The sequence below is a fragment of the Ischnura elegans genome, chromosome 7 (assembly GCF_921293095.1).
Source record: "Ischnura elegans chromosome 7, ioIscEleg1.1, whole genome shotgun sequence".
Lineage (NCBI taxonomy): Eukaryota > Metazoa > Arthropoda > Insecta > Odonata > Coenagrionidae > Ischnura > Ischnura elegans.
This window is the reverse complement of record NC_060252.1, coordinates 92,686,702-92,699,917: the sequence shown is the minus strand read 5'-3', so window position 1 is coordinate 92,699,917 and position 13,216 is coordinate 92,686,702. Positions and strand designations below refer to the sequence as shown.

General features: G+C 37.4%; 1 protein-coding gene across 1 annotated transcript in view; it reads left to right on the top strand.

The window, feature by feature from the left end:
• Nucleotides 1-13,216, top strand: part of LOC124162248 (carbonic anhydrase-related protein 10) — a 653,815-nt gene that overhangs the window by 229,807 nt on the left and 410,792 nt on the right. The window contains exon 2 of the mRNA XM_046538715.1: nt 11,207-11,254. Within this exon, the coding sequence (XP_046394671.1) occupies nt 11,207-11,254 (48 nt within the window). The remainder of the gene's footprint in view (nt 1-11,206; nt 11,255-13,216) is intronic.

Below are 13,216 nucleotides of genomic sequence, written 5' to 3'. Positions count from 1 at the left end.
GTCGGTTGGAATAAAAATTGTGGAAATAGACAAGTACTTTCATTATGTTAATCATAAAATCATTGTATGATTCGGAAATGATTCTATCAAAGCCTTATTATGCACACCTAAAACGTAGTAAAATAAAAAATATACAGATTGCTAGAATCTGACCTCATTGTTGTTTCGGTGTGAAATGTAAGATACTATACGATAGAATACACAAATACATTTTTTCATTCCATCGTCAACTATATTTATAATTGTCGTAAAGCGGGAGAGAGGCAACCTAGTGAGTACAGCATTGTGCTGATGGCCGAAGAGTCGCGGGTTCATATCCCAAAAAATCTTTGCAGTGTCAGTATTCCTTGGAGAAAAACAGATTTCCTACCAAAAATTGTGAAATGCACCAACCTGTGTTTTATTGCGTGGTTAACGCTAAAGTCAACCTATATGAATATACCCTCTGGCTGAATTATTTAATGAGGAGTTATTTACTTAAAATTGCCAGGAACTTAAATATCAAAAACTGATCATCCATGGTTGGAAATCAGAGTACCCTCCCGCCTTTTAAGAGGGTATGAAATCCATTACGGATGTGCATGCTAACGTAGATATGGGGTTAAATCGCGGCAGAAAAGTTAACACAGATTCTATTCGCACCCTGGTTCAAAATGTGGCGAACATAGCTGAAATTATCGCTCTAATAGCATTATGAATGTACACTGGAGTAAACAATTAGGCGATTGATTTTTTAACTGATGTTTTTTTTCAAGATTTTGGGGTACTTTTTTTCAAGATACTTCATAAAGTGGTAGAATTAAGTGTTTAGCCTTAATATTAACTATGACTTAGGTGAGCTAGGAAGAGTGAGATAGAACGGCTATATATTATTTTTTTGCACATTTACATTCATTTTTTAATTCATGAATGAAAACTAATGCTTTTATTGAGCGTACGTCAACATAATCAAAATTTCTTAGGAAAAAGTTCTCCCCATCAAATGATGTTACAGTATATTACCGCCTTAACAACTTAGTGCCTATCTTAGTCGATGAAGAATAATTGGATAATTTAGTCTTCAGCCTGTAACTGTATTATTCATTTTGCCAAAAATTAGGTAAAACATGTACTATACCGTTTTTATGGATACTTATCTAACATTCCTGAAGAAGTAGACCATGGATATTAGTTATTTTACGCGAATTTTATATCCATTGGAAGCAAAGGTATCTGGAAGATAGCTGAACTATACTTTATTAAGTAGATTTTTTGAAACCAAATAGTTAAATTCTATTCAAGGTAAATAATTTCCTAATCTGCTTTAGGTTATTTTCATATAATTTTGGGAATTATATTTTTTTGACTTTATTCCATCATTACATTTATTTCAAAATATCTACATTTGACATGAGAAATAAAAATGCTGATACACTTTAAATGAATCATCCTCTTTGTCACCGGATGTTGGAGCATATTGTTGTCCCAGAAGAAGAGACAGCGTTCTCTTGGGATATGCATTGTAACGTTAATGCTGACCATTATATACCTTTTAAATCAAACCTGTTTGTTTATATTTGAGTAAGTAATAAAAAGGTTTTCACTTCAGCGGTATATTTGTTTTGCATTATTTACCTTAAAATATTTTCAGCATTTATTTTAATTTTGAGCCATGCAATCAGTAGCATAGTATTGTTACACATAGCACTATGATATTGTATAAAATTTCTGGTACAAATTAAGTCTTATTTCATAAAGCATACGAAAGCTTAACTGAGCTAAATGCTTGCGTCGATTGGAAGATCTGTGCTTTTCAAATCCAATGGAATACTATTTTCAAGCTGGAATTAAAAGTTTACACAGTGAAATCACTCCGTCATGTTAGTAGCCACTGAAGCTGCAGAAGTACCTTCTCCTTAAGTTATGATTTATTTGCATAGGAGATAGATAATCACACAATCATTATGCATGCATAAAGATCACGGAAATAATAAATGATAATTTACCTCCCTATGAATGAAATAAGCTTTCCTTTTGAACACATCTACATGGCTCTCAAGGTCTGATGAAAATTATAAACTTTTTGCGCGAATGACCAATGCAAATTGCTAATGCTGCCCTAAATAATGATGACGTATTTCCTCAATTGCATATTCATCACAGTCTCCGGATAAAGTTCCTAAATGGTCAGATTCCCAATGCATAGCAATAGATGTTTACGGCTACAAAATGCTAAAATTCTCCGCGGAAAGGCATTTTATCCGAAAGGTCAGATTTATATTAAAGAAATTCTTTGTACTTCGTCGTGATAAGGGAGAACTAAATATTTATTCTCCTACCAGCACTTTATATCTATCTAGACCTAAAATTGACGTTTGACCGTGGTGATGTGATTTATTATTGTGAATATTATAGTATCCGAAACTAATATCTTCCATTATTGATGCAGCTGTCAACCATTTACTTGCTATTGACGTTCCACAAGACGTATCGTAAAATTAGTCTTTGGGTCTGATATTTTTAATTAGGTTTGAGATTTTTAATTTGAATTTTATGAAACGAAGCAATTACCTTTGTCGTAAAAATCTACTTAAAACTTAAAAATCCACGTCTGTATTTTGAAAGCACTCTGAATAGAAACGGAGGCAGTGAAATCATAAGGAAGATTACGTATTCGAATTGAACTAATGAAAAAATTGTCACATGATAGAGATTTTCTCACAGAGAGGCTAGCAACGAGTTTTCTAAGGGTCGGAGAGCTTATCGGAGTGAAGACGTAGACGCTGATGAAGAAGAACAAGGAAAGTTGGTGCGAAGGCTTCCGCGATGCGATGGTAATGAACGCTGCATTTTTCCGGATTTCACCGCGCTCTCGTTGCGATGGACACAAATTCACTGCCATCGCACCGCAGAAGCTTTGGGACTAACTTCTTTTACCTCTACGGGGATGAAATCTACAGGAATACGACGAGATAAGAGGCACTCAGGAAGAGTGAAGTAAATCTTCTCTCCTTGGCGTTTCTTCAAAGAAGCCGTGATTCTAACACTCTGCCTCCTTATGTAACGGCGGCCAAGACACGGCATCAAGCACTTCGACCTGAAGACGCCTGCTGGATTGCAGGGGAAACTGTTGTTTCCATTTCATCGACAACGCGGTGATATCCAGGAAAAAATGCAGCCTTCAGGACAAGAAAACGCTTGCGGAGTTCGAGATTTTGGTCTGGAGAAAAATGGATATGGTGAGATGGATGAAAAGAAAAGAAGCGTTAACTGAACATGGCGAATGAGGAGAGGGATTTGTTATGGGTGAAAAATAGGGTGATGGAGCTGTATTAAAGTGAGAGAAGATAGTAATTACCGTAATGACCGATAGATCACAGGAAATTGGTTGGCGGATAAAGAGATAGTGAATAGAAATGAAAAATAAACAACCTTGGTAACTCTTCACTGGGAATTTTTATTGGTACAAAGCGTTTCAAAGCTGAGTAGTCGTTTTCAAGTACTTGACTTTCGACTACGCAATCTTCCAATTGATTTCACTGGTGCTTCCGTTTCTATTCAGAGTGCTTTCGAAATACAGACGTGGATTTTTTTCTTGTATTTAGTAGATTTTTACTACAACGTAATTGGTTCTTTGAATTTTCAGTGAAAAGTTACCAAGATTGTTAATTTTTCATTTCAACGTGGATTTTCACAAAGTTAAAGCCGAATCGATTGATTTCATTAGATAGTGAATACAATGGAAACCATAAGCTCTAAATCCAATGCTGAAGAATGGCTTAAGGGAAGCGTTCACTACAATACTGAGGGATCGGGTTGGTGTGGTGGCCAGTGTGTTGGCTTCCCACCCCGTGGGCTCGGGTTCAAATCCCTGCGGTGGCAGAGCATTTTCAGAGATTGACCGATCCCTGCTTGAATGTTACGTGTAGGGCATTTGAAGCGCAGCACTCCGTCCGTCGGATGGGACTTTGAGCTGTAGTACCCTTGGCGCTTTTAGTTACGAGCAGGCTAATTCCGACGCCGGGTTTCTCTCCATCCTTCCTTCCCTACCCTTACCTCATGGCGCAAATGATCTAATCTGTCGGTCACCTCCTAAAAAAATATCGTACATTAATAATAATACACTACAATACTTGGATAGTTCGTAAATTTGGAGTTTTCTTGTTCTATACGAATATCACGCGATTGTTTTCCGGCTCTTACGAGTGATTGCTCCGGCGATCGCACCATCAATGACGGAAAAACAATTCACGCAAACCTGTTCTACATCCATATCCATAAAATCCATAAATACGCACGGCCGCTGATATCGATATTTACACCGACGTTGGTTTTCGAGTGATTGACAGAAAAAGGCACAGTGAGAATGACCGTATGATTAAGACGGCAAAGAGATAGTTATTTTGGTCCCTGAAAACCTATCTCTGGAGCTATGACTGTTAAGGGCGAAAAAAACGATCGTGTGATTCAGGCTTAACTTAACCGGTACATATTCTGTAACAACATTAATGAACGTATCCCCGATTTTTTGCTATTTTTAGTCCTGGAGGAATCAATTCCATATATGTGGAGCTGATCGGCCCATTGTGCGTTTGACTTTTTTGTCCCATATTATTTTCCTTTCAGTACTCACTGCTTTTTTCTCCAAAAACAAGGACCGTCCCTTCCCACTCCTCTGACGATTTCCCAGGATACCACCCGCGCCGCTCCCGGGCAAACCGAAACGCATCTGCAATCCACGGTAGCTATTGCCTCTCCACTCCCTCAGACCTCTGGCCCTCTCTGAACTGTCTGTCTGCCCCCCTCCCACAATTGGCAAGGGCCCTGGTCCCCTGATATCTCCTCTTTCCACATTCTCACTCACCTCTGCCCTCTGCCCCTTCCCCTTTCCTCCGTGGCGTCAGTTAGGCGCCGGCGGCAGCGACACCGACCGTCCTCGCCACTGTTGTTGGCGTCTGTTCAGGACCGCAGGGGGTCCTCCCCTCCACCACCGGCACTCCTCCCTTCTGACTGCGGCGGCCCGGGACGACCGACTTGGGGTGGGATGTCAGTTGAGTGCCCGAGCTGTGGTTGAGGCCGTGAGGAGAGGTGCGATAAAGACTTGGTGTCTGCATCCTCTGGATATCTCCGCTGCAATGGTTGGTTGCTTGCGTTTGCGGCACCAGAAAGATTTTTGCACTGAAATATCAAATCCCTTTTCTTCGACTAAAGCTGTGGTTACCAACGCCTTCCGTTAACAATTAATTCCGTTGTTTCAACGTTTCAACTCGCACCAACTCAATCAGTGATTTGACGAATGTGTTGGTTCGGGCAGGTGAGGGAATCGTTTATCTTGGGCTGAGCTACAAGTCCGTAACTTCACACATTCAGAGTAGGGGGCCAGTTCCTTTACCTTTATTTCCTGTTTTGAGATTTTTTGCATGGAGGAGGCCAACGGCTTCACTGGTGATTTTAATATGTGAGACGCCAGAAAATATGGTGTTAATAAATTGCTATACAAAACCTGCAATGCTTTGATATAAGTAATAAGATGATTATAGTAAATTGCATTGACATAGCTTGAATTATGCAATCCCTGAAGCCGCAGCATACCATGCATTCACAAACAGTAGTTAGGGAATGTTGAAATAAATAAGTTGGTATATTTTATGTAAATCTTATGATTTCGTTTCAATATGAAAAAAACAGGTTGCACTGCAAACCATCGATTTCAATAATCACGAGGTAAAACTTAAGTAATTAATTCTACATCGAGTTTCCTCAAATAATATCCTAAGCCATGGTAAAATTTACATATAAATGCATGTGGGGTTACCGCTATCAATTATGTTTCATCGTAATTAAATATTTTCTCTTCATTAAATAAAAAAATAATTCAATTATCGCGCAATTGTCATTGATCAACTGAATAATGATGAAATAATTCAGAAAGGAAATAGTTTTTAATGTTGAAGTAAAATCAAACCGATACCTAAATCCCTGTGCGTAAATTTGAGAGCATCCTTGCTGGAGTGCAAATCGATATGAATTTCTATCGGAGGCATCGTATTCTACGTACTTCCGGGTGACTTTGCGGACAATGAATGCTGGCTAGTGCATGATTTTCAAATATTGACTTTAAGCTTATTGTCGACATACTATCGCTCATTTCTCTATTTACATATTGATGCATATTTTTATCTCTTACCATGTTCTGTTACATCTTTGTGATATTTTCTTCTTCTATTTAATATGACCTAATGATATGAGATCATTCCTACGATTTTTGCATATTTTTGCGAGCAGTGTGAAATACGAAATCAAATATGGTGTGGTAAGATAATGTAAGTATAAAACAGAGAAGTGAATAAGGAGAAACGCAATTATGGGGCGTATTATTCATATGGAAAATAAAACTATTTTCAATTTCAAATCTCGGCAGCCGAATGTGAATTTGGGACTGATATGAGACAAGGAGATCTTTGCAGCATGAAAGACAGTGTGGGTCATTTGGAGAGAGAAAATCTATAGCTTTGAATGCTCCATCGCTTTACACTAGAATAAATAGGAAAAGCCGGTCTAATCTGAACATCCTTCAGGTTGCACTGCAAACCATCGATTTCAATAATCACGGGTTAAAACTTTCATAATTAATTCCACATCGAGTTTACTCAAATAATCTCCTAACTAGCTTTCTATTGCTGGAAGCGGTAATGAAATCGATAGTCTATATTTAATGAATATTCCGTTGAGGTTTTACCTTGTTTCATTATGCTAAACAAGGCTTATTCGAGATCGAAAAAAATCTATAAAATTTTATAAATTTCAAAAAAATATATTTGCTAAGTACTGAAACTCATTTTTTGCAAACATTTAAGTATCAATATGCTATTTATTTTATATATGCAGATTATATATTTATCTAAAATAAACGATTTTATTGGGATTTTATTAGTTTATTGGTTTTTTTTTCTCTTCCAAGCATTTATTCTGAAGGAGGAAGGGCATAGCAGTTAGCTAACCAATTTGTTACTCCAGTTAAAAATGTCATCCAAGAATATTTGTTTATTCTACAAAATGCGTTTATGAAATACAATCAATGCCAGGTTATTTAATTGCTGGAAGAGATTGGAAATTAAACTAATTTAAACAATATCAAAAAATTATGAAATTAGGTAAAATATCTAAATATTTGCTTATTATACAAGTTAATGAAGATAATTATTTGGTAAAGAATAGTGCTTGCTTAAATATCTTGAATAAAGTAAGCATAAAAGCCAAGCTATCTCGCTGTAGATGTTCATGCTTCTCTGTCAGTTTATTCACAGCATGTCAAGCTTGTTTGTTGATTTTGATTGTTCTATTGATAAAATCTGCGGCAAGCAGTCGCAAAATTTGGTACGTTGTCGTGACTGACTACATAGCTTCTACGTTTTTGATTTTCGCGAAAGCTGATGTTAAAATTTAACGGATCTCATGGTTTTTCTTTCAATGGAAGCCTAACTGCTCACTGAATAACACACTCGATTTATAAGTTCCCTGCTGCGGCTCCACCTTTTGTTGGGAATACGTTATTATTTACCTCATCGCCTTTGCAGTGATGAATTGGATTGGTTAATTCTCGTTATTACCGCCATGCTCCTAAATAAGTTAGTTTTGCATTCTCATTGCGGTTATGAAGCTCAGTTATGTCGTTATGTGGCTCCGCGGAAATATTCATTATTGACATTGTAAGCAAATTGCGATTCTTTATACGCATCACCTGGCAATTAATGTGTCCAATTTATGCATAAACACAGCTTTCCCAGCGCACTGAATAGCCTACGGTGAAACCATTGTAACAGAACAAATAAAAGCATATTAAATGCATTTAAATTTAAAATGAGGGATACCTCTCCCTACGCTGATAAAATCTCAGCAAAGCATGAAACTTCTGTGAATTCTGTTGTAGAAGAAGATATTTTTTCGGAAATTCATGCAGTTTAAACCATCAAATTATCTTATCAACCCTTTTATATCTTGGTGAATAATCCTGTCTCTGCGAGTTGAGTTGTATTTGGCGTGCGTTTGGGTTGCAATAGAGATATTCCCTTGGAATATATTTTAATTTTCATGTTTTCTTGCTAAGTGTTGACATCAATGAAAAATTGGAAGCAATAGCAGCCACAGCGTATCGAATCTGAATACATGAACACGACTTTTGTTAAAAATCGTAAAGATATAGACTTGTTGTCTAAAGACTATGGTATTAAATAGAATAGATGGGAGAAAGTATCTTATTGGGAATCAAATAGGAGTGCTCAATTTGGATATGTGGAACGGATGGGATAATTCGCAAAATTATTCGTGTCAACGTGTACCGGTAGAACGTTTTTAATCGTAATCATATTAATCATAAGTTTCTTTTCCGGGTGCATGCTTGGTAGAGGGTCTAACCTCCAGAATATGCGGGCATTATCTCCTGTAATGAGTTGCTAGTGCGATAAATGTATATGCGAGCATTATCTCTGATAATTTGCTAGTGCAGTTATGTGTGTGAAAAATTCTTCCCTAAGTATTCTCAATGCGGCATGCAGAGTATTATGTAGATGAAGACGGATTCAGATTAGTTTTCGGCTTGAGGAATGGAAAAATGGACTAGGTGGAGGAGTGGGGTTTTAAGGAGATGGGTAGGACAGGGTTTATCGGTAATGATACGCTGTTATCCGTTCACGGCCCACGGGGGGGAGGCTTGGATTTCCCTTCCGGATGCAAAAAAGGTTTGAGAGAATGGCGAAAGGAAAAGAGGATTATTAAATGAAAATGCTCTGGAGAAAAGAGGACGGGATGGAAGCCGAGGGGGAGGGTGGGGGCGTGTGGGAGTTTTGCTCAGTGGGTGGGGTGGGAGTTTGAAGGGAGCGAGTTGAAGGTTTTTTGCGTCTCAAGGGGTGTGAGATTTGGCGAGGATACTTTTTTTTTCGGGGGCGTCAAGAGGAAGTGGACGGAGGGAGAGATTTTAGGCCGGGGGTGCGATGAAAAAATAATTAGCAACCCCCCCACCCCCCCAGAAACTCCTTCTCTTCTTTCCAAGGGATGAAAAAAAGGCTGCAATGATGAAAATTCGAAATCAAATTATGAACAAGATAGAAGTTTTGAGATTAGTGATTATATTACATTTGCACGAGACAGGAAGTGAACCAAGTTGAGGGGTGGGAAGTTGGAAATGTATGTATGTTTATGCAAGAAGGGCGGAATGGAAAAATAAACTCATTATGAAGATGAGGGAGTGTATTGTGATGGTGAGGATATTCGTGCCTTGTGGTGGTTTAGTTTATTCCCTCTGAATGAAATTAAAAAGGGGGAAAACAATTAAACGCTAGTCGCGTGAGAGGGTTTTCTCTCAGCGGTTTGAATCATGGAGCTTTGGTCAGCTTTTAGAACAATGATTACACCCTAGATGAGTTTGGAGATAAGCAACGGAGGAGACCGCCAAAGGGTAATATATTAATCCAAATTATGCAACCGCTTATTTTGAGAGAGTTTGTGGATGAGAATATTTTTAGAATAAATCTCCTTTCATATTAATTGTGATAAATATAGAGTATTCACAACGACTTAAAATGGCTGTTTTTTAGGAATTAAGAGTGACCTAAGAATCCATAAGTGTGACCTAAAATTTCATCACGTGGCTTCTACATATTAGAATTTTTCATAAAATTTCGATTAAACAAGTATTAGATAAATATCATTAGAATTTAATTTCATTTTTAAGTCCAACTTCGTAAAATTACTACCCAAAGTAAAAAAGGTAACTAGGCCGTCTCAGTTCCACAAGATCAATTTGTACAAAATTAGTATAAAAAGCTATCCTAAAAAAATTGATTAGTAATATATTATATTTTCCTATCTTACGAATTACTCATTTTCAATGTCACGAAATGTTTGAGAATCAAATATGTCAAGGGGCAGAGAAAAATTTCCTTGAACCTCCTAACCACCTGGTAGGCACTCCTGTTAGAAATAATTATTTCCTCTAATATAAAAACCTTTTCAAAAATTCAAAACTTGTTTTTTTTCTTCCATAATGCTGTTTACTCATTTATTTTGTGCCTTTCAATCAAAATTTCACAGGTCAAAGGCCTTGAGTGGAAGGAAGTCCAAGTTTTGAAATAAGATGAAGTACAGTAAATTTTGCTTCAACATCTGATGAAAAGATGATTATACCTAATTATGCCAGATTAGATCAGTAACAGAACTGAACATTTCGCATCCACTAGAACTACAACTGAGCTGATTATCTATTTCCTCAATATAATAATTTGTAGCTTATCTCCAAATAATTTTAGCTAGATTACCTTCTAGAGTATTGCATTGAGAGCACTTCAAGCAAAGCACTGAGTCCGAGTGATGTTTTTTCCTTATCAGCCTAACCTCTCTTAGGTCGAAAAATACTGGTTTTCTTGCCTCCTTCAACACAGAATTAATAAAACAGAAAGTTCAACTGAAGTTCTCTTCCTCAGAGCGAGACACCATATCTTTGCCGGGTTTCTCCCGATGCTAAGTACGCATGCGCATTGTTGTGTCTAGGACGTTATTTATCAATCGCCCACTGTAATCATTGGAATAAAGCCTACCTGATTCTAACATCAAATGGGTATAGAGATTGTTAACTGTGGGTTATCCTTCTCGCATCGTTAACTAAGATTATTTTTTATTAGCTTGATATCAGAACGTCGACATAAAGGTAACTAGCTAATTAATTGAAATCTAAAAGCAGCTGAATTAAACATTTGGTGTATGATACCATGCCATTGTTTAGCAACAAAATAAAGATAATTCTGATTCTTCGAGATTATTCTGGAAAGAATTATTCGATAATGGTATCTTTATATTTTCTCTTCAGTAAGAGGTTCAATATAAAAGTTCAGCAAGGCATATAAGGTAACGAGAGATCGGAGACCATAGTTCATTTCCTGACTCAGATAAAGTTAATTAAGTGGTTTATAGTATTGCATTGGCCGTAGAGTCATTTAACGAATAATCTAGATTTTTAGTTACGCCAAAGCACTAATTAGAGCTGATTCGTCATGATATACAGATAATATGGAAGAGGAATAGTTTTCTTGTGATAATATAATGCCCTATTTCATTAACTGTATAATATCAGCATACTTCTGTTGCGGTCATGAATAATATATATTTTCTTTTGGTGATGATTACATATTTGTTTCTGTGCGATTTAAAATTATCATTTCCTTTTTTTTTACAGAAACCAGAGCCAACTGGGAGGAGTGGTGGACGTACGAGGGAATATCAGGTGAGCTTTCATATCTCCGCCTCAGTTACTTTTCATAAGTATAGAGAAAGACGTTATGATTTTTACAATAAGGCTATTGGATATCATTAATACAATAAGGCAACTGGTTTTTTGATGCTCGACGCTTCGGCAGCTTTACATTTGGCACATTATTGGTGGACGTGGCTGTACCTGTATTCCTACCGAGATATGAAATCCGCAAAAATTATTTTTTTATTGGTGCAGAAATACGTATTGCAATCACTACAGTCACTTCATCACAATCGTATCCATAGATATTAGGAATGGTCTCTGAAACCTTCCTCTTAGGTTTCGCAACATTTTTTTTGGGATAAAAGATTTGATCTTTCCAGATCGTGCGTCGAGCAATGGTGCATAGGTCGAATTTACTTTGCCATAAAAACACATGATTTTTACCAACCCCTACCTTTCTTTGCTATGAGTGATAACTGATAAAATATATAAGACAAATGCCTTAGCAGAAGAAGTTCGAAAAGTTCTAATACCTTTTATAAAAGCTACCAGTAGTCAAAACATGCTGATTACATTTTTACACAGAATGAAATATTTAAAATAAAGGTCTTTACTATCTTGATTTAAAAGAAAAGTACGTATGAGCTGCTAATCTCTCGGAGACTAGATTCTATTGGTTTAGAAATGAAGTACAGAATTCATTAAAAGTAAATGGGGAGTATCACCGTAGAATGGCGCTACATTCCCCATCTCATAGAAACATAACTCTGTCCGGGGAATGACTTAAGTGTTCTATAATTACTTTAGCTATGGATAAGCTAGAATGAATCTCAAATTTATTAAAGAAGGGAAGGTAACAAGGACCGGTGCCACCGAACGCTGGTAATCAATTCCTTGATAATTTGCTCCAAACTTGTGTTCTATTATCGTACGGCGTAACTGCTGATGTCCCAATACTTCCCTTTACACGCCTATTGTAGCAGCTTGCGGGGTTGTTTGTGAATATTGATGACCTGGGCTCAAAATCCAGAATTTGTGAGTTTTTAATGGTAGATGTGAAGTGGAAGTTACCTTAAGATCAACTTTATTTCCGTCGGATAGGACGATAAGCCATTTCTCTATAGTGTACTTGTATTGAGAAGACAAATGCCAACCCTTGGTTTCCCTCCTTACTCTCTTACGATTCCTCACATTTGATGGTAATCACCAACGCTCTCGATAATCTCCTCCAAATGCGATATGAAAACGATGTGCGTTACGAAAAACGAACCTATTGAAAGAAAGGATGATAACAGAGGCTTGCGCAAAGTGGTTCAGAAGGCGCCGCTTGCCTTTCGGGTTGTCCTTCGAATCGATTCATACGAAGGGGGACCCAAAAATAACCGGACTGAATTTAAAAAAAAATCGAAGGTGACTAGTGTTACAAGCACTAGTCACCTTCGAAGTTCTCTCCATTTAAACTGATAGGTACATTGGATTTTTTCACTGCGCGAAACACCTTTGGTACTCGTTGTTTCCGATGCCCTGCAGGACCACCTTTGAATCCATTTTCACCTACATAATATGATGAAAACATTTCCCTTTCATCACCATTTTAATCCGTAGGAACAAAAGGAAATCACAAGTTACGAGATCTAGGGAGTAGGGTGGGTGAGAAAGAAGTGTCATGCAATTTTTTTTACCAAAAACTGAAGTCGCGGCAAGCAGAAACACGTGCCGCATTTTGATCAGGAGTCAGCAAACGGGGGGTGAAATTCGCCGTGAATTTCACCCCCCGTTTGCTGATTCACTTCTCATTTGCTGATCTTCAGCTTAAATTCACTGCAATGAACTCAAAGAAAGACCAGATTGTTCAGCGAGTTCGTAAATAGTACTCCTCTTATCCTCGTGCACAAGGGTATGATTTTATTCTCCACATTTTTATCAGTTTCGGACCTGGAAAGCCGGCCCGGGCGTCGAATGTCTTCGATCGACATGTTGCTGCGTTTG